This window comes from Bombina bombina, chromosome 1 (genome assembly GCF_027579735.1).
Source record: "Bombina bombina isolate aBomBom1 chromosome 1, aBomBom1.pri, whole genome shotgun sequence".
NCBI classification, from domain to species: Eukaryota; Metazoa; Chordata; class Amphibia; order Anura; family Bombinatoridae; genus Bombina; species Bombina bombina.
The window spans coordinates 762,557,189-762,578,859 of NC_069499.1; the positions used below are offsets into that span (position 1 = coordinate 762,557,189).

Consider the following 21,671-nt stretch of genomic DNA (forward strand, 5'->3'; position numbering starts at 1 on the left):
GGAATATATATCATACATGTTAGTTACTGTTACAGGGGTTGCACAGGTTACCTACTGTGAAATATTATCCCATACCCCATAAGATTTCAAGAGAGCATTTCTCTACATTTTAATAAGGCCTTAGGGGGCTCCTATAGCCATAGCTCTCTACATGTCTCTCTAATTCTTTTTCAACACTCAGGGTCTACGATAGGCCGCTACTAGTTAATTGAAGCATACACACTGAAATGGTATGTATTATAAGTTCTGTTGACTATATCAAGGACAAGTACAAGCCTGCATAGGTTACGAATTGGTCATTGTAATTAGGCTTATTCTAAGCTAGTTGTTTTAATTTGTGTTATCTGTCCTCTTGAGAACGTACCTAGATAAAAGGAGGTAATATACATGGCTAGCCAATGCACCTTTTGCTTACGATATACTTAAATTCTACAGCTGTGAGGACATGTTTGTTTGGACACAATATGTAAATCCTGATGTATGTCAAATGGGCATGTTGCCATGTTTCTTTTAGAAATTGCATTTTTTTTGTCATATTACCTCAATAAAAAATTACTTTAAAAAAAAAAAAAAAATGTGATTCAATGTATCACTCTCAGAATATGGTGATATAAACAAACATATCATATGTTCATAGAAACTTACTTGTCTATGATCACTAATATCAGATGCAGGTTAACATAGCAACCTATAAACAAACATTGCACTTGTGTTGTTCTTTAGGTGCCCAAGGTAAAGCTCAACACAAAAAGTTGTACACATATTTTACCCATATGCACACATCAATCATATATATAGTACAAGATCTAATCAACAATATGGACTATTAACAAATACACTCATTCATCCACAGGCTCAGAGATATATTTAACAGACAAATGCCTGTAGCTACTTGGTCAATTACATCTCGGTTAGTACAGTTGTTTCCAGATGTATCCAGATGTAAACAGTGGCTCAATCTGATGATAATGGTGACAGCTGAAACAATACACACAATTCCCAACATGCACCCAAGTACATGGTACAAGTGAGAGAAATATTAATCCTGTACACCTTGTTGTTATGGTGATGAAAACGTTTGGTGGCAATGAGGCCATTACAGGTCTTGCAACCAGTGCATCTGTAGCATCCTTTGATATTAAGTCTCTGCTTTTGTTGATAAGACTGTTTAGGGTCTGTTTTTCTACCAAATTAGTCCCCCTCCTGAACCCCACCATAGGTGTTACGTGAAGGTGAGTTTTGGGTCAGAGGATATTATCGGCCAGTGTTTCCTTAAAATTCTGCCCGTATTTGTTGTAGTTGGTGTAAATGTAGTCACCATGGTCATTCTTTTGTCAGTGGGAGCAGTCCCCTCTTGTTTGTTAATCAAATTCATCTTGGGTATGCCCCATCTCCAGTATTGTGTCCAGAGTCTGTTCCTTGTATCCATTCTCTGTAGGAGCCTCTCCTTAACCCCACCCAGCTGGGAGACCCCTGTTTCATATTGGGAGTTGTTTTCGGATGGTCCTAATCATTTGGGATTTCACTATTCCTTTTAATAATGAGGAAGGATGGCAGCTATCTGTTCTTAGGATCGAATTACGATTTGTAGGTTTATAATAGAGTGTCATGCCATTTGTTTCTCCAGTTATAAAGATCTTGAGATCTAAAAAAATTATACTATCAGCTTCTGCTGTCATCTTGAACCTTACTGTAGAGTCTGTCTTTTTAAAATCACAAAACCAATGTGTCAATGTGTCCAGACCTCCTCTCCAAATCAAGAAGATGTTGTCTATATTTTTTCTATAGAAGACAATAGACCCAACATCTCTGTTCCACAGATATTTATCTTTAAAATCAGACATAAAAATATTGGCATTTGATGGGGCCATATTTGACCCCATCACTGTGCCTGCCGTCTAGAGATAAGAATCATCCTCAAATCAAAAAAAAGTTTTGAATCAGACAAAAATCGACTAATGCAGGTAGATATTCCACAGTTGGAGCTGTGCAGTCATCAGTACGGAGAAGGTGTTCTTTGACAGCCATCAATCCCACTAGATGAGGAATGATGGTATAAAGACTGTTGACATGGTAACCAAAAAGTCATTGTCTTCAATCCTGAGTCCCTTTAACAGTCCACTAAGATCACTCATATCCAGTAGGAATGAGCATATGTTTCTAACAATGGGTTGTAGTACAGAGTCAATGTATTGTGCAACCGGCTGAAGAAGAGACTGCACGGCATATACTATTGGGCACCCAGGTGGTTTATCCATAGTCTTATGTATCTTGGGGATGGTGTATAGAATCAGGACCCTATGATGTTGTGTAATACAGAAAGTTCTAATCTGTTCTGTAATGAATTCCTGTTTATATCCAAACTGTAAAAGATTGTCCAATTCTCTCTTAAAGGAAAAGTTGGATTAAACGTTAGTCTCCTATATGTATTGCAGTCTGATAATTGTTGCAGTAGGACTATAGCCCCACCCTTGTTTGCGGGCCTGATGACCACAGAAGTGTCTGGCTGCAAGGATTTAATGGCTTTGCGTTCCATTCTGTTCAAGTTGTGTCACCATTTTGTATGTTTATTTTCCTGCTCCAAGTCTTGAGTCACTAATCTAATGTATGTTTTGATACTTGGACTGCATTTGCTAGGCTCAAAGTTACTAGCCCTTATGAATTTATTTCCCATCGTAGTTTCCCCAATGGAATGTGGAGTTTTGTCCTGAAAATATTCTTTAATCAGATTTCTATGAAACCTGTGTATCTCCAACTTCAAATCAAGTTCTGAGATACAATTGCTAGGGACAAATGATAGTCCTTTGTTTAGCAATTGCGTCTCAGATATTGTCAACTGATGCAAACTTAGATTGATAACAATGTAATTTACCTGCCTCGTCGAGGGGGTCTGTATCTTATACCTCGCCCTCCTTATGTGTGGTCTATAGTGCCACCCCTCTGGATTTTGTGGTGACCCCTAAAAAATTACTCTGAGTGGGCTGGCCTCTATACGTGCAAGAGTATGCTGGAATAGTTTGAGGTGTAGTGGGTGAGAGAGTAGACCCCATGGGGGAATTTGCCAAATCCCTATCCAGCCCCACTGTCAATCATGTCAAATCTAATTCTATGTGTGCGCTGTCTTCTTCTAAATAGTCCCTCTTGTGTGTTTATTAACCATTTATACACTTTACACTGTAAATAATCACTATTGACCGTGTCCAGTTTCTTGTTTTTAAATATAATTAAATCACCTTTATATGTTACTGTTTGTCTGCTTAATTTATGTATCCAATTCTCTTGTGTGTCATTTACCAGAATGTTTTTTTTTGGTATCCTCAAAATCTATGATCTCTATTTTGACCTTTGTTAATAAAGTGGTCACTTCCTCTATAATGAGAAGAATCAAGTCTAGTAAGCACTTATTTAAAATATTGCACCACTTTCTCCTGAATTCTGGATTGTCCCTACCTTTAGGGGGTATATTTCATACCCTAAACCCTCTAGGTATGTGGCTAGTACAGTGATATTCTGACAGGTAGCTGCCATGCAAAGATTGATCTATCTCCCTTTTTCTCAATTTGAGTAATGAATAGTAAATATTAATGGGGGTCTCACCAGTTGTGTGCTATTAGTTGTATTGTAGCTAGCTTAGGTTTTATTTTACAGGTAAGTATGTATTTATTTTTAAATAGGAATTATTTAGGTAATAATTGTAAGGTTTATTTAGATTTATTTTAATTATATTTAAGTTAGGGGGGGTTAGGGTTACGTTAGGGTTAGACTTAGGGTTACGTTAGGGTTAGGGGTTAATATATTTATGTAGTGTTAGTGATGTGGGAGGCCAGAGGTTTAGGGGTTAATAACTTTAGTATAGTGGCGGCGACATTGGGGGCAGCAGATTAGGGGTTAATAAGTGTAGGTAGGTGGCAGCGATGTTGGGGCGGCAGATTAGGGGTTAATAACTGTAATGTAGGTGGTGATGATGTTAGGGGCAGCAAATAAGGGGTTAATAACTGTATGTAGGTGGCGGCAATGTTAGGGGAAGCATATTAGGGGTTAATAACTGTAATATAGGTGGCAGCGATGTTAGGGGCAGCAGATTAGGGGTTAATAAATGTAATGTAAATGTCGGGGGCGGCTGATTAGGGTGTTTAGACTCGGGGTTTATGTTAGAGTGTTAGGTTTAAACATAATTTTTTCTTTCCCCATAGACATCAATGGGTTTGCGTTACGGAGCTTTTCATTCCGTGATCGCAGGTGTTTTTTTTTGCCGGCTCTCCGCACTGATGTCTATGGGGAAATCGTGCACGAGCATGTCAAAGCAGCGCTTGTATTTGGGTGAGGTATTGAGCTCAAAGCAACCATATTGCCCGCACAAGCCTGGTTTTTTAAAACTTGTAATAGCAGCGCTATAGGGAGGTGAAATAACGCCGCTTTTGTGGTGGTCGGTAATTTCCCTATAGCGCTCAAAACTCATAATCTAGCTGACCAGTATGAACAGTTTCTGAATATTTAGTGGAATATTAGATTTGCATTTCATCATCAAGCATTTTTAAGCTTCCACTTCCTATCCATATATCAAGAGCAGGAGCAACAATGCACTACTGGGAGCTAGCTGCAAAAAAAACAAAACACTTTGACTTCTGCTCATCGTTTAAGCTGCCGCCCTCAGAGCTCCGCATGTCCGACTGACTACTGCCCGCGCTGCAAACACACTGCTGTCCCACTCACTGACTTCACATGCAGTCACAAGCCGATTGAGGAGACTACATCCACCAAAGCCATCCACACCAAAGCCGCCAATGGGAATAGTTTCAGTTCCCACTGAGCTGTGCCAATACGTTAAGATGATCTGTGACCCACTAGGTATCAATCACGTGTCAACTGCCTTAAAGGGACACGAAACTGAACCCAAAATGTTTCTTTCATGATTCAGATAGAGCATGAAACTTTAAGCAACTTTCTAATTTACTCCTATTATCAAATTTTCTTTATTCTCTTGGTATCTTTATTTGAAATGCAAGAATGTAAGTTTAGATGCCGGCCCATTTTTGGTGAACAACCTGGGTTGTCCTTGCTGATCGGTGGATAAATTCATCCACCTATAAAAAACTGCTGTCCAGAGACTGAACCAAGAAAAAAGCTTAGATGCTTTCTTTTTCAAATAAAGATAGCAAGAAAACTAAGAAAAATTGATAATAGGAGTAAAGTTGCTTAAAATTGCATGCTTTATCTGAATCACAAAAGAAAACATTTGGGTTCAGTGTCCCTTTAAGTCATCAATTTTTAAAAAAAAGTGTGTTATATATATAGTGGCTTTGCTGCTAATCTGAGAGCCTCCAGTAAAAATCTTATTTTATTCAACCAGGTGACGTTTCAACCTTTTAGCCAATAGCTGGCAAGATGGTTAGCACGGCCATTGGCTAAGAGGATAGAAAAATTACTTCATTGAAAAAAAAAAAAGATTTTTTTCTACATCGATCAACAAAAATACAGAGGGTATATTAAAATGAGTCACATAAAATATTAGATTGCTTTTTAAATGCGCTTTTGTACTAATTGTGTTATATACCTTTTCTGATGAAACGGCCAGGAGCTTGTGGCCGAGAAACGCGTAAAAGCTCACCCCAAATAAAGTGTTTTTACTTTTTTACACTAAGCCTTGTATCATTTGGCTTTTTTATCTTTGCTTGCCAAGTTTTTTTCACTACCAGCAGAGTTTTTTATCGAGTGTAGCTCTGCCGAGGACTGTTTTCTCATTACCAGCTTGCAGCGTTGATTACACACAGAGAGCAGCTGCACGCCGTCTCTTCCCACAGCACAGCTACAGAGGATTTGGACTCGATCTATTGAGGAGAGCCCACAGCCGTCCGCTCAGGATTTCGGATGTCATCCGGCACAGCGTACTGACTGCTGTAAAAACGTCAGCCTGCCTATTCGCACCACTTTCAATAAGGGTGCCAATACTCTTGTGAGTATATTTCTATTTGTCTTCACTTTCACTGTGATTCTCTCATACGAAACCTACTTGCACAATGAGGCGCTGTCTTTTTTTGCATCATTTCTAGATATTGGGTCCTGATCAGACACCGCCAAGACCAGCTGCCGATTGCACTTTGAACATTTCCTTTTGAACACTTCCACTGGGATGATAAAGATTTCTAGCATTTTATTTCAGAAACACTGACGATTCCAGCCACCAACTTTCATCACCACTTTTGGGACTCATATCACGATAAGCTTTTTTCTTAATTTATTTTTGGATTATTATTACAGTTTATATCATATATGTTATATCTTGCATTATTTTAGCCGCTTGATTATTGTTGCTGATCCAGTAACCGTATTTGGGCCGCCTTGCACAAAGGTTCATACATACATATATTTCTAACAATCCAATATTGGATTTATATTTAGGGTTATTTCACACACATTATAAAATTTACACCTTTCACATTGGTTACTTCACTCAGTGGCACACCTCAACTATTATTATTGTTTTCTTTGTAACTGCACTATTTAACACCCTATGAGGATTAATTAATCATTTCGAGTTCATTATCTGCCAGTTTTAGAATTTGATTTTTATTTTTTGCCCCAGGCGCACGCTATTACCATTTTTTATATTTGGTATTTTATCTATTGTGAGATTTTGAGTGCAAACCTCCTTCCATCAGCAAGGGCATTGAAGATGAAACGTGGCTGGGTCTTTCAGCATGACAATGATGCCAAACACACCGCCCGGGCAATGAAGGAGTGGCTTCGTAAGAAGCATTTCAAGGTCCTGGAGTGGCCTAGCCAGTCTCCAAATCTCAACCCCATAGAAAACCTTTGGAGGGAGTTGAAAGTCCGTGTTGCCCAGCGACAGCCCCAAAACATCACTGCTCTAGAGGAGATCTGCATGCAGAAATGGGCCAACATACCAGCAACAGTGTGTGACAACCTTGTGAAGACTTACAGAAAACGTTTGACCTCTGTCATTGCCAACAAAGGATATATAACAAAGTATTGAGATGAACTTTTGATATTGACCAAATACTTATTTTCCACCATAATTTGCAAATAAATTCTTTCCAAATCAGACAATGTGATTGTCTGGATTTGTTTCCATATTTTGTCTCTCATAGTTGAGGTATACCTATGATGAAAATTACAGGCCTCCCTCATCTTCTTAAGTGGGAGAACTTGCACAATTGGTGGCTGACTAAATACTTTTTTGCCCCACTGTATATGTAGCAGAATCGTGGGAGAGTCACTAATAGACTGGTAAGTTAATCAAACAACACTCCCCTTTAAACAAACTGAAATTTAAAATCTATGAGTAGAAGATGGAAGGGTTCATTTAGAGAACACTGCAAGTGGTCTTAAAAGAATGAAAGGCAAAATGGTGCATAAAATAGCTTTATTATTAAACATAACAATTGCCATAAGAAAACAACAAGAAAAACAAATGTACATATTATTTAAATCCTGCAACTTTATCTAAAAATGCAGCGAAATTCTCTGGGTGTCCTGGAGGAAATTCTATTAATGTTGAGAGATCCATCGTTTGTAAAGTGTCCCCTAGGGTTCTGTATTTAAAAGAGAAAAATACAGAATAAACTCTCCTTGGAATTATGACAATGAAATCAAAGTAAACAATTATCACAGAACAAGCAATGGCCTGTAACACATATCAGAGAAAAGCAGCATGCCACAGCTGTGGTGGACAATTAACCCTCAATGCAGAGTCATGTTACACCTCTGTTTATATTCCATGTTCAGGGCTAATTCTAAGAGTAATCACAAATCAGACATTTTTATTTTTTCCCTTCATCTAGCAGATCATGTGGTTTCAGAAATGCCAATAAAATGTGGGTACCACATGCCTCTCTAAGGAAATTGGGGAGGGGGGGTAAATCTATATTCCCTGGTATCCTATACAACTGGACACTCATTCAAAAGAAGGTATGTCATCCTATCAAATGAAGTATCACTTGTACCTCCAGGTAATATGGCAAGAGATATGTTCCCAATGACAGCTTCCCTTCACCAAACTCCATGTTGCCCAGTGTTGTAGGTTTTTATATGATGAACACCTGCTGGTCCCCCTCTTTCAAATGACATCTAAGTAGTGTAGGGCAGTGTTTCTCAAATGCAGTCCTCAAGTACCCCCAACAGGCCAGTTTTTTATTATAGCTGAACTAGAGCACAGATGAATTAATCAGCTGATCAGTAACCAATGTTACTAACCTGCTCTCATCCATTAGCTGATTAATTCACGTGTGCTTTAGTTCAGCTATAATGAAAATCTGGCCTGTTAAGGGTACTTGAGGACCGCGATTGAGAAACACTGATGTAGGGGTCCAAGATTGGGACTATATAAAAGTTTCTCTACCATGTACTCAAATCAATGACGTGCCTCTACAAAAAGACACTATCCATGGTGTTTGATCAACACATATAATTAAGAGATGCTACGTCCAGTTACAGTGTACACCCTCCATAAATAAGTGGTTAAATATGGGAAGTTCCCAAACATGAGCTTTTTATAATAATTTTTACCATGAAAATGTAATTTAACTAACACTGTGCATAAACGGACAATAAACATTATTTTATTTTTTTGTTACATTTATACTTATGCATTTAAAGTGAATGTAAATTTTCATGAATTAGTGCCCTGTTTTTAAAAATACTATTAAAAACAGGGGCACTTTCATTCATGAAAGTTTACATTGCACCGTATTTTAAAAAATACTTGCCTTTATCTTCTGCAAAGCCGGATTGGCGATCCCCCGCCCGCTTCTTCCTGCTGTACTTACACAGCAATGACTAAACCGGCTTCCTCAAATCACGGTGTGGCCCCATGAGACGCTCTGGGGGGGAAGCCATGATTGGAGGAAGCCGGTTTCGTCATTCGTGACATATGTACAGAGGACCTGCAGGCGGGTAAGTATTTTTCAAAATATGCTGCAATTTAATCTTTTATTAATGAAAGTGCCCCTGATTTTAATAGTACAGATTTTTAAAAACAGGGCACTGATTCATGAAAGTTTACTTTCATTAAACTAAACAGAAAACTATACAGAAAGTTTAACAAACAATGAAATCGGTATAGTTCACAGGCAAGTAGAAGTAAGCAAAGTTATCTGCCCAATGCCCATATATTAGAAATAAAATTTCACATTTATCCAAAAAATTGAAAACTTACATACAAAGTGAGGAGCAAAAAGGCTACTTAGTGCCTTTGAACAATACGGATGAACTTTCACTGTTTGTTGGTCTTTGGTTCTGCCTTAGCTCTGGGTCCTCCAGATTATAGCAGCACAGTTATTGGTGTGGATGATGGAGTAGCATATATAGTTATATAGACTATACAGAAAGTTTATCTCCCATGGGGCTGAGCCAGCTCTCAAGGGTTATGATTGCACTGTAGCAGATGCTCAGTATTAGCCCATACCTCCAGCCCCTCAGAGCACTGACAGGCAGTACAACCAATCAGCTGACATACCGCTCACCCCATAGGATATACAGAGCACTCATTGCAGTCTAGGACAGGGGTTTTCAAAGTTTTAGGTGGTGGGCATCCCCTCTGACGAAATTTACAAGGCAGAGCTCCCCCCCACCTCCATAATAGACCTTTAGATTATTTTATCTCTTTAACGAAAATTTTAATATTTACTTTTAATTTGGGGAATTTACATCTGATCCAGGGTTCACACAAAGCTCTCAAGAGCTCAGTCAAAAGAAATCTTAATTTACATTTCAATTTGCACTTTGTTACTCCTGTGTGCTCACGTTTTTGATCAAGACAACAAACAACACAGTCTCTGAGCTATTTCAACCTGATTTTTTTGCTGCTGCTTGTGGTTTCCATAGGATAGTGTAAAGTGTCACTGCTTCTGCGCCCCCCTATATGCTCTAGCACCGCCATGGGGAGACCCTCCTAACAGTTTGAAAACCACTGGTCTAGGATCAGGCTGTACAGCAGCCGAGAACTTTGATCTCTCTGTAGAAAAAAATAAAAAGTCGTGGGAGCTGCTGAGCAAGGTGCATCCATAGCCCTTGGGCGCTGGTTCATCCTTACTGGAGCTAAGCTTTTTGTATAGATTTTTGCAATACTTTTAACCCCTTAATGGCAACCGATATACTCTGTACATCAGCTGTCAGCTTCACTTCTAGGGGTGTAATAGTGCAGGCCTGAGGCATGCAGAACTAGCGCAATCTTACTCACTCTGTTACAGCCCAGGAAGCCTCTTGCAACCGGCAAGGTACGTCTATGTGGTTAAGGGTTTAAGACATTTAAGGAGATCAAAATTATGTTTAAATGTTCCCTAAAAAGCATTAAATAAATATAATAATTACAAAAGTAAGGGAAACATGTCAACATATGTATGATTATTAAATGATTATTTATATGAAGGTAGCTGTATGTAAAATTGTCACTATACCACTTGTATGCTCTTATCTGTGCACTAGGTAATGTATACACTTGACTTGAGGTGCCACAATGGAATTATATATTTAACTTGAAGAAGTGATAAGTAAATTAGACTGTGCATATAAAATACCAAGATGCATTGTAAATACAAATCGTAAATGTATAATAAATAGAAAATACTTTTTGCACCATATTGTTTACTATTTGTGTTTCTTGGGAAAAAGAACGTACACAGGACAAAGAGTATGTTTAGGCTTTTACAAGTCAGTGTGTGTTATTTGACAACATCAATTACAGGTTACAGCTGTGCTGGCATGTAACATCCCAGTGAGGGAAAACCTCAGCTGACAGGTGGACAACAAAAAGTGGAGTTCATAAACATTGTAACAATTTGTAAGCTTAGACAGAGGGGAGAGGAAGGTTTGTGGCATTCAGGGCTTTGGGGTAGGGTTTAATATGACTGGATAGCTGACTTGTGGGTACAGAATAAGATGCTGGCTGCCTGTAGTACAGTATAGAAATGTTCAGTCATGGGTTCAAGTGGAAGGAGGTCCTTCAATTACTTTTTAGCCTTATCCTCAAGAGATCTGAATAGTCGAGTGGTAAAAAAAACTACATGTTAAAGGGACAGTCAACACCAGAATTTTTGTTGTTTAAAAAGAAAGATAATCCCTTTATTACCCATTCCCCAGTTTTGCATATCCAACACAGTTATAATAATACACGTTTTACTTCTGTAATTATCTTGTATCTAAGCCTCTGCTGACTGCCCCCTTATTTCAGTTCTTTTGACAGACATGCAGTTTAGCCAATCAGTGCTCACTCCTAGGTCACTTTACGTGCATGAGCTCAATGTTATCTATATGAAACATGTGAACTAATGCCCTCTAGTGGTCAAAATGTATTCAGATTAGAGGCAGTCTTCAAGGTCTAAGAAATTAGCATATGAACCTCCTAGGTTTAGCTTTCAACTAAGAATACCAAGAGAACAAAGCAAAATTGGTGATAAAAGCAAATTGGGAAGTTGTTTAAAATTGCATGCCCTATTTAAATCATGAAAGTTTTTTTTGGACTGTCCCTTTAATATTGTTTCTCTATCACTGTCTAAGAATCTGTTATTGTAGTATAGTTGGCAGTGTTTGGGTTTGCAAGTCATTGTGCCAGTATGCGCCTAATGTAGAAGTGACTACGCTTTGATTGATAATCATCTATAATCTTTAGATCCTGCCTTTGTTATGAACATTACTAAGGAACACTTGGTTATGTATGGCCATCAGGGTGATGGATGTGAATATCATATACAACACCTCTGTACCTGCATGTGCAGTAGTAAAGATGCCCATCTCTATGAAGCTGTTGTGCTAGTTCCAGTTGGTGATTGGACATCAGGTTTTCATTAATCACAACTATCAGAGGTTTACCATCTCCAAGGGTTTCTAAGCAGCTTCCAGCTCCTAATCAGAAAATCGCAAGTAGTGTAAAAGAGGCAGTAGAAAATAGATGACATTGAGAAAGTTCTGGAATTATATATATATATTTTTTTTATTTGAATTCCATCTTCTCAGAATTCATTCCTAGTAAACATAATTGGAATGATGAATAAAATCACTGTCACTATAGTATTCATATTTCACATATAACAATATATTACATATATAAGAACTGAAGACAAATTAAAATGACTATAGGAATATAAAAAAGGTTTATGGGATTCAGAGAGTTTTTTTTTAAAATGTAATAACATAATATCTCCAAAATTACATACAGTGTATAAGAACTTTAAAAGTAATTTGGAATTCAGCTACTTTAAAAATATATATATATTTTATGTTAATATATTAGTGAAGTTGTTTTCAACACCTTTTTCTTTGTGGCACCCCAATGACAATATAATCGTAATAAAATAATCCCTAAAAATTAGAATACTGTAAATTGTGTATTTATAGAACATTTTACACAACGGGTGCCATTAAAAACTTTTAAGACTAACAAAATAAGCCATCAAAGAAAGCTACTGTTAGTAACTTGTTGCTATTTCACCCTCAGCCCTAATACAGTACAATCCCCTCATCTGAATGCAATGGCACCCCAGGGCATTCTGACACCCTGGTTAAGAAGGACTGCATTCCAATAAAATCAATAATATCTGCATGGCTTAGATTTATTAATTCTCATGTATCATTAAGAATGGATAACTTGTTTTATTCTTATTTGCTTTCAAATAGTGGTGTGGGAGACAGCACCTGTATATTTATTGTCCTGTGGCACGGAGCAGGACTAGCCAAGTCCCAATATAGTATTCAAATAAGTAGATTTCCAGCCTCCAGGATACAATTAAAAGACCTTTATTTCCTTTTCACAGGGTCCATAAAGAAATTCAACAACATTTCAAACCACACACTGGTTCTTAGTCATGTCTAATTACCTATGTACAGGTGTGCCTTTTAAACCTGACAAAAAGCAGTCAGTCTATACAATATTGCCATCTTGTGGTCTTTTGCTAAAATTCCATGTGTTTAATATAACAAAAAAAAGGGGTTTTGTTTCCTTTCTATCCTTTTTTGTATTTATCAGATGTATACTTTAAAATAATCCTTTAAAATTATAAAATAACAAACCTATACATACCACTAAAATCAAAATCTAAACACAACAGATATAGCTAAACAAATTGAACCTTTACAGACATCTTTTATATTATAGAAACAGTGACCGATCAAAATCTTTATTGAGACCATTGGGTTCTAAAGTGTTTAACTTATTTATCCAGAACATTTCTTTCCTTTTTAATATATGTTCAGTGCAATGTCACAGTAACACTCATGTAGTTCCATACAGGGCGTTACTGTGATCAAGTATGTGGGAGTTTGAGCTTGACAAAGGGGTGTGAACAAAGAGTGTTAGACAGAGGAAACAGAAAGACGCTGATCATCACGATACTAGCAATGCAGTGAATCTGCAAACAAACACCTAGATTACGAGTTTTGCGTTAGAGGCTATGCGGTGCTAACGAGCAGTTTATGCTCACTGCTCACAGACAGCGCTGGTATTACGAGTTTTTACAAACCCGGCGTTAACCGCAAAAAAAGTGATCGTAGAGCAAAATTTTGCTCCACATCTCACCTCAATACCAGCGCTGCTTACATTAGCGGCGAGCTGGCTGAACGTGCTCGTGCACAATTTCCCCATAGGAATCAACGGGGAGAGCCGGCTGAAAAAAAAACTAACACCTGCCAAAAAGCAGCGTTTAGCTCCTAACACAGTCCCATTGATTCCTATGGGGAAAATACATTTATGTCTACACCTAACACCCTAACATGAACCCCGAGTCTAAACACCCCTAATCTTACACTTATTAACCCCTAATCTGCCGCCCCGACATCGCCGACACCTACATTATATTATTAACCCCTAATCTGCCGCTCCGGACACCACCGCCACCTACATTATACTTATGAACCCCTAATCTGCTGCCCCCAACAACAACGACACCTACATTATTTTTAACAGAAGTAAATTGGAAAGTTGTTTAAAAATATATGCTCTATTTTAATCATAAAGGAAAAAAAAATGGGCTGTATGTCCCTTTAACCACATGGTGGTTGTGTACATACTAAAAATGTATTTAACTTCTTGCACTCACAATGCACTGCAACAGACACTTTATAGAAACGTAATTTTTTTTATTTGTAGACATGATTGTATGTTTTCTCCATCTGATATTTGTCCATTCTCAATGCAGATAGCATGAGTGGCTGGCAGCAAATTAGTTATAGGAGGTTGCAAGGTGTTTCTCCTATGAATAGTTACTCATTTAATCTACGAACACAATCATGCAGTTAGACTGTCATATTATTTCTTTAAAAGGAACACTCAAGTTAAAATTAAACTTCCATTATTCAGATAGAGCACACAATTTTAAACAACTTTCCAAATCACTTCCATTATCTAAATGTGCACAATCTTTTTATATGCACAGTTTCTGAGACACCAGCTCCTACTGGGCATGTGCAAGATTTACAGAATGTACGTATATATATTTTGTGATTGCCTTATGGCTACCACATGATGCAGTGGGAGGGAAAATTAAACTTTAAAATGTATCAGAAATAAATCTACTACTTATTTGAAATTCAAACTAAGTGCTTTTGCACTGTCTTTTTATTATGCATTTACTGATTATGCTATGTTACTGTGTTAGTGGTCCTTTAAACTTCCTTTTTAACATCATACCAGCATGGCTTATAACTAGGTCAGCGTTCCTAATGTCTTCTGCCAGCGAGTCTTTGTATCGGAAAACATCCAAGGTGAAATTAGCTGTAGTAAATGGTTTGGGTTCCACATCTCCCCTGCCAATCTGTAGGACTAGTCTGTTATAGCCAAGTTTTCTGAAGATCTGTGTGGGTTAAAAGGTATACGGTTACTGTAGATAAATACATAATAATGAAGATTTTGCAAGTAGCACTGCTGATTGGATCAGCTGCATTTTCCGCACATGACCAGCAGTGCTCACCGGGTCCTGAAAGGCACTTCTAGGAATAATCCTATTAACTATCCTAATACATTAGAGATGAAATCTGTAAGATTGATTTTTGTTCTATTTCTATTTAGGAATCAAATACAAAACCCTGTACAGTACAGATTTTATTTTCCTTGATGTTTAATAGTACCTCTATTGTTCTTAAAGTCATTATATTTATAACACAAAGCCACAAATGTACATTCATAACTGCAACTACCAATTTCTGTATGTATGATACATATCCATCTTAGTCCAGTGACTAAAATGCAAAATAACTGAACCTAGGAACCCTGTATATGGCTATCACCAGAATGAATCAGACACAAATAAATAAACAGGGTTTGATTTCTTACTGTAATGTTGTGTTCAGCAGACACACAGGAGATCAGATCATCAAAGCTTGTTGTTCCCACTGTGACAAACACACACTTCCCCATATTACATTCTGCAACAGCACGGCTGCCTGACTCAAGCTGCAGCAAGCTACTTCCTGGTGTGATGAGAGACAGATTCTGATTGGTCTTTACAGACAGCTTGTCAGAGTGCTCATTTGTGTCCCTCTTTTTTATTGGCTATTGATATTACAGTCTGTGTGACAGTCATATAGGACTTCATCAATGCAATTATAAAACAAATTAATAACTTATCTCCTTTTGTTTACTGAACGCAGAAACCATGATCACTAAGTTTCATATAATTTGTAATACTTTTGTGACTTACATGCAGGGAAAATAGTAATTTAAAAAAAAAATATTTAAAGGGACACTAAAGTCATAATTAGACATTCATGATTTAGACAGAGACAGACCATAAACAACTTTCTAATGTACTTCTATTATTTAATTTGCTTCTTTCTCCTTTGCTGAAAGGTTTATCTAGGTAAGCTCGGGAGCAGTAATGAACCTAGGTTCTAACTGCTGATTGGTGGCTGCATGTATAAACCGATTGTCATTGGCTCACCCATGTGTTCAGTTAGAAACCAGTAGTGCATTGCTGCTCCTTAATGATGCAAGGAGAATGAAGTAAATTTGATAATAAAGGTAAACAAAAAATTGTTTAAAATTGTATATTCTACCTAAATCATGAAAGACAATTTTTGGGTTTCGTGTCTCTTTAATTAAAACTTTTGGATTTTAGAATAAGTTTGGATTTTGGAATTCCGGATTTGGGAATATGTACCTGTAATAACTTTTACTAGATGCCTTTTTTGCTAATCGGTTTTGCTATCTTGTCTATTTTCCTGTGAAAGGCTAAATTCCTTCTTTTGGGAGAAATAACATTGCTAGACAGTCTTTTTAATTCACTTTATGCTTAATTTTAACACAGATAGGGGAATTTTGTCAGTGACAACTGAATTATGGGGAAGATTTGTGCAATACTATAGTGGTCTTGATCTGCACTGAGTTTAGTCTACAACTGTGTTGATGTAAAAAGTGTGTTAAAGGGACATCAAACCCAAATGATTTATTTCATGATTCAGATAGAGTATGCGATTTTAAACAACTTTCCACTTTACTTCTATTATCAAATTTTCTTCGTTTTCGTGTTATCCTTTTTTGAAAAGCAGGTATTTAAGACCAGGAGTGTGCACGTGTCTGCAGCAATATATGACAGCAGTTTTGCAACAATATTATACATTAGCAAGAGCACTATATGGCAGCACTATTTCCTGTCATGTAGTGCTTGATGCAAGTGCATGCTACCTACCTAGGTATCCCTTCAACAAAGAATAACATGAGAACAAAGCAAATTTGATAATAGAAGTCAATTGGAAACTTTTTTAAATTGAATTCTCTATCTGAATAATGAAAGAAAGGGGTTTCATGTACCTTTAAGGAGTGTTGTGGGCTGCCACTCTTAAAGGGACAGTAGTCACACTTTGAGATTGTAATATAAAATGTTTAATACATTGTAAAACAACCTTACAATATGCTTGCCTTATTTATGTTGCACCTTTTCCTGTAATATTAGTCTGAAAATTGAGGGTTATCCAGTTCTAGGGAGTGGAAGTGCACACTGCAGACAAGAATAATTGTGTTACATATATGTCCCAAACTGGTTTTAGCAGAGGTTATTAAATAAAAAAATTTAAAAAAAATGCACAAAAATGAAAGTATGGATAACAGAATGACATTGGCTAACCTTGTGTACTCGAGTAATAAGTCTGGATTAGCTCCTTCAATTAATGCAAGAAGTAGATCTAGCTTCATCACTGAAAACAATTGCAGCAAACAAGGTATTAATGCATTTAAAAAATGTTTACATTCACCTTGTATGCTAATTTATTTCATGGCTGTAGAGAACTTGCAATTACTGTCCCTTTAACAGCATTAGCCATAGACTCCCATAGAAAGTTGTAGCTATTATTTGGCAGATGACCCCATGAGCGTGTCAGCTGTAACAGGGTTAGGCCTATATAGGTTGCTGACTAGCTATCTTAAAGGGACATTAACCACTTGTACCAATTGGATGCCGGTACTATATCCCATTGCGGGAGCCGCAACGAGGGGCAGAAGGTATCTGTCTTCATATGGAAAGGGAGCATTGATCGTACTCCTGTGCCATATGAATCCAGATCTTTGATACAGACCATGGCACAGAAAGAAATGAACATGTGCTGTTTGGTTTCTGAGATATTGCACTTTATATTTTAGGTCATGTAACCTCAATCTTTTGAACCCCATGTAAATAAATCTTGTGTGTGTATGTATATATTTATCTATATATATATATATATATATATACACATACGGTGTATATATATATATATAAATATATATATATGTATATATATATATATACATACATACATACGGTGTATATATATATATAAATATATATATATATATATATATATATGTGTGTGTGTGTGTGTGTGTGTTATGGGTAAAGTAAGAAATCCAGGTAAACCTAGGATTACCCGGGTAAAGCGGACATTACCCAAGTGGCTGTGGGTAAAGTCGATGTACTGTAATTCCCCCTTCTACACTATTTATTTTGCCTCCGCCTGGGGGGTTCAAGGAAGGGACCTGCCGATCCTCTGGCATCCACCCCAAGTGAACCTTGGGAAATTAGGTTTACAAGCCCCGCCCCCTTGAAGCCCCCAGGCGGAGGCAAAAACAAAATTTATGCTTACCTAATAAATTTCTTTCTTTCTGGGCATGGAGAGTCCACAAATTCCAATTACTAGTGGGATATTCAACTCCTGGCCAGCAGGAGGAGGCAAAGAGCACCCCAGCAGAGCTGTTAAGTGTCACTTCCCCTACCCATAATCCCCAGTCATTCGACCAAAGGAAAATGGAAAAAGAAGATAACACAAGGGTATATAGGTGCCTGAGGTTTATAAAAAAAATTGCGCCTTCTTAAATTAAATAAGGGTGGGTCGTGGACTCTTCATGCCCGGAAATAAAGAAATTTATCAGGTAAGCATAAATTATGTTTTCTTTCCTATGGCATGGAGAGTCCATGAATTCCAATTACTAGTGGGAACCAATACCCCAAGCTAGAGGACACAGAATAAAAAGGGAGGGAAGTCAGACGGACAGAAGGCACCACCGATTGAAGAACTTGTCTGCCAAAGGAAGTCTCAGCCGAGGCAAAAGTATCAAATTTGTAGAATTTGGAAAAAGCATGCAATAGGGACCAAGTGGCCACCTTGCAGATTTGCTCCTTAGATGCTTCCTTTTTGAAAGCCCAGGAAGAGGAGATAGCCCTAGTAAAATGAGCCGTAGTTCTCTCAGGAGGCTGCTGTCCAGCTGTCTCATAAGCTAACCGGATAACACTTCTCAACCAGAGAGAAAGGGTAGTAGAAGTGGCCTTCTGACCCTTACGCTTACCAGAAGAAAAAAGAACAGGGCAGATGATTGCCGAAAATCTTTAGTTGTTTGAAGGTAAAATTTTAGGGCACAAACAACATCCAGATTATGTAAAAGACATTCCTTCTGAGAAGGATTGTGACAAAAAGAAGGAACAACAATTTCCTGATTAATATTGCGATCCGACACCACCTTAGGAAGAAATACCCGCTTAGTACGAAGGACCGCCTTGTCCACATGAAAAATAAGGTAAGGGGAATCACACTGCAGAGACGAAAGCTCTGAGACTCTGCAAGCAGAAGAAATAGCAAGAAGAAACAAAACCTTCCAAAATAACAATTTAATCTTAACAGAATGCATCGGCTCAAACGGAGCCTGTTGCAAAACCTTAAGAACAAGATTAAGGCTCCAAGGAGGAGCAACAGGTTTGAACACAGGCCTGATTCTGACCAGTGCCTGAACAAAAGATTGAACACCTGGTAGATCTGCCAGACGTTTGTGCAAAAGAATAGACAGTGCAGAAATCTGACCCTTCAGAGTGATGACTGACATACCCTTATCCAGGCCTTCCTAAAGAAAGTACATAATTCGGGGTACCCTTACTGTAATAATGGTATAATCTGAATTCAGATGTGGTCAGGAAGTGGTAATATATAAGACATAATACTCAGCTGTGTAATATACTGGGATGAGGAGCACATTGCCAAGAGTCTTAGGACACTGCTAATTATGACCAGCTGGCTTAAAGGGACATAATACTCATATGCTAAATCACTTGAAACTGATGCAGTATAACTGTAAAAAGCTGACAGGAAAATATCACCTGAGCATCTCTATGTAAAAAAGGAAGATATTTTACCTCACAATTTCCTCAGCTCAGCAGAGTAAGTTCTGTGTAAAAAGTTATACTCAGCTGCTCCCAGCTGCAGGTAAAAAAATTAAAAAAAATGAAGAAATGAACAGCAGCCAATCAGCCATCAGCAGTGCTGAGGTCATGAACACTTACTGTGATCTCATGAGATTTGACTTAACTCTCATGAGATTTCATAGTAAGCTTCCGTTACCTGATTGGTGAAATAATATGAGAGTGCACAATGCTAGTCCCTTCAGATGTCCCAGGACAAACACACTAAAATGCTGCTTAGAAATCCTTTACAATGGGAGGTGGCTACTGAGGAACTTTTGAGGTAAAATATCTTTCTTTTTTACATAGAGATGTTCAAGTGATATTTTCTAATCAGCTTTTTACAGCTATGCTGCATCACTTTCAAGTGTTTAAACATTTGGGTATTATGGCCCTTTAAGTGAAAGAGATATATAGAGACCCTTTGTGTGACCATATGCACTTTCCCCAACCGCATGGCATGGCTGTAACCATGTAATGATCACATCATTGGGGGATGGATCGATGAAAACTTATATAAGACCCAACACACAAAATCTCTCTCTCTTTTCTTTGGGATTGATAACAGCGTGTGAGTATCTCTCTGCTAGGAACCTGCATTACATTACAGCACATCATATACTTTCACAATAGAATGGCTGTATATTAGTGTGATATTGATGTTGCATCAGTACTGTATATATATATATATATATGATAGAATGGGCATATGTATATTGATGTTTAATTCAGTGAAGTACATGTATAGTTAATCTGCATATTGTATTAAGGTTTATATAGCCTCATTGTAATAAAAGTTTTGTATTGCTGAAGCATGACTTTTGAGTAATGTCCTTGCAGGTAGTTTAATTAAGCTACTGATTATGTGTTAATATTTTATAGTGGGTATAATAATTCATAAGTAATTATTAAGAGGAATATTAGCATATCACTAAAGATATAGCAAATAGACACTAAGAAATATACGGCTAGATTACGAGTTGTGCGTTAAGGTAAAAAAGCAGTGTTAAGAGGTCCTAACGCTGCTTTTTTACGCCCGCTGCTATTACAAGTCTTGCAGGTTTAGGGTCACCGCACACTTCTTTGGCCTTACCGCGAAACGACTTACGTAAACTTCGTAAAGTCTTTTTTCTATGGGACTTCCATAGCGCCGGTATTACGAGTCTGTCCTGGGAGGCCAAAAAGTGAGTGGTACAGCCTACCCTGTCAAGAGTCCTAATGCATTTAAAAGTCAGTAGTTAAGAGTTTTATGGTACAATGCCGTAACATAAAACTCATAACTAAAGTGCTAAAAAGTACACTAACACCCATAAACTACCTATTAACCCCTAAACCGAGGCCATCCCGCATCGCAGACACTAAAATAACATTTTTAACCCCTAATCTGCCGCTCCGGACATCGCCGCCACCTACATTATATTTATGAACCCCTAATCTGCTGCCCCCAACATCGCCGACACCTACATTATATTTATTAACCCCTAATCTGCCGCCCCCAATGTTGCCGCAACCTACCTACACTTATTAATTCCAAATCTGCCGCCCCCAACTTCTCCGCCACTATAATAAACATATTAACCCCTAAACCGCCGCACTCCCGCCTCACAAACATTAGTTAAATATTATTAACCCCTAATCTGCCGTCCCTAACATCGCCGCCACCTACCTACATTTATTAACCCCTAATCTGAGGCCCCCAACGTTGCCGCCACTATACTAAATGTATTAACCCCTAAAGCTAAGTCTAACCCTAACACCACCTAACTTAATATAATTAACATAAATCTAACTAAAAATTCCTATCAAAACTAAATACTTACCTATAAAATAAACCCTAAGCAAGCTACAATATAACTAATAGTTACATTGTATCTATCTTAGGGTTTATTTTTATTTTACAGGCAAGTTTGTATTTATTTTAACTAGTCAGAATAGTTATTAAATAGTTATTAACTATTTAATAACTACCTAGCTAAAATAAATACAAAAGTACCTGTAAAATAAAACCTAACCTAAGTTACAATA

At 37.6% G+C, this 21,671-nt stretch overlaps 1 protein-coding gene across 1 annotated transcript; it reads right to left on the minus strand.

The window, feature by feature from the left end:
- Positions 1 to 7,367: 7,367 nt before the first annotated feature.
- LOC128645960 (UDP-N-acetylglucosamine transferase subunit ALG13 homolog) lies at positions 7,368 to 15,426 on the minus strand. The gene is made up of 4 exons (XM_053699327.1): positions 15,281 to 15,426; positions 14,639 to 14,801; positions 11,721 to 11,859; positions 7,368 to 7,553 (listed from the first exon to the last, which is right to left on the minus strand). Exons 1-4 carry the CDS (start codon positions 15,362 to 15,364, stop codon positions 7,442 to 7,444), a joined length of 498 nt encoding a protein of 165 aa, XP_053555302.1. The 5' UTR covers positions 15,365 to 15,426; the 3' UTR covers positions 7,368 to 7,441.
- Between the last annotated feature and the right edge of the window lie 6,245 nt (positions 15,427 to 21,671).

What these genes read in the sequence shown, in the direction of transcription:
- LOC128645960 (XM_053699327.1), bottom strand. Translation starts at nt 15,364, where the DNA reads ATGGGGAAGTGTGTGTTTGTCACAGTGGGAACAACAAGCTTTGATGAT. An exon ending in CTGCTGAACACAACATTACA is followed by an intron (nt 14,802 to 15,280) that starts GTAAGAAATCAA and finishes TAACCCACACAG; the next exon opens with ATCTTCAGAAAACTTGGCTA. An exon ending in CTTTACTACTGCACATGCAG is followed by an intron (nt 7,554 to 11,720) that starts GTACAGAGGTGT and finishes TTTTAAATACAG; the next exon opens with AACCCTAGGGGACACTTTAC.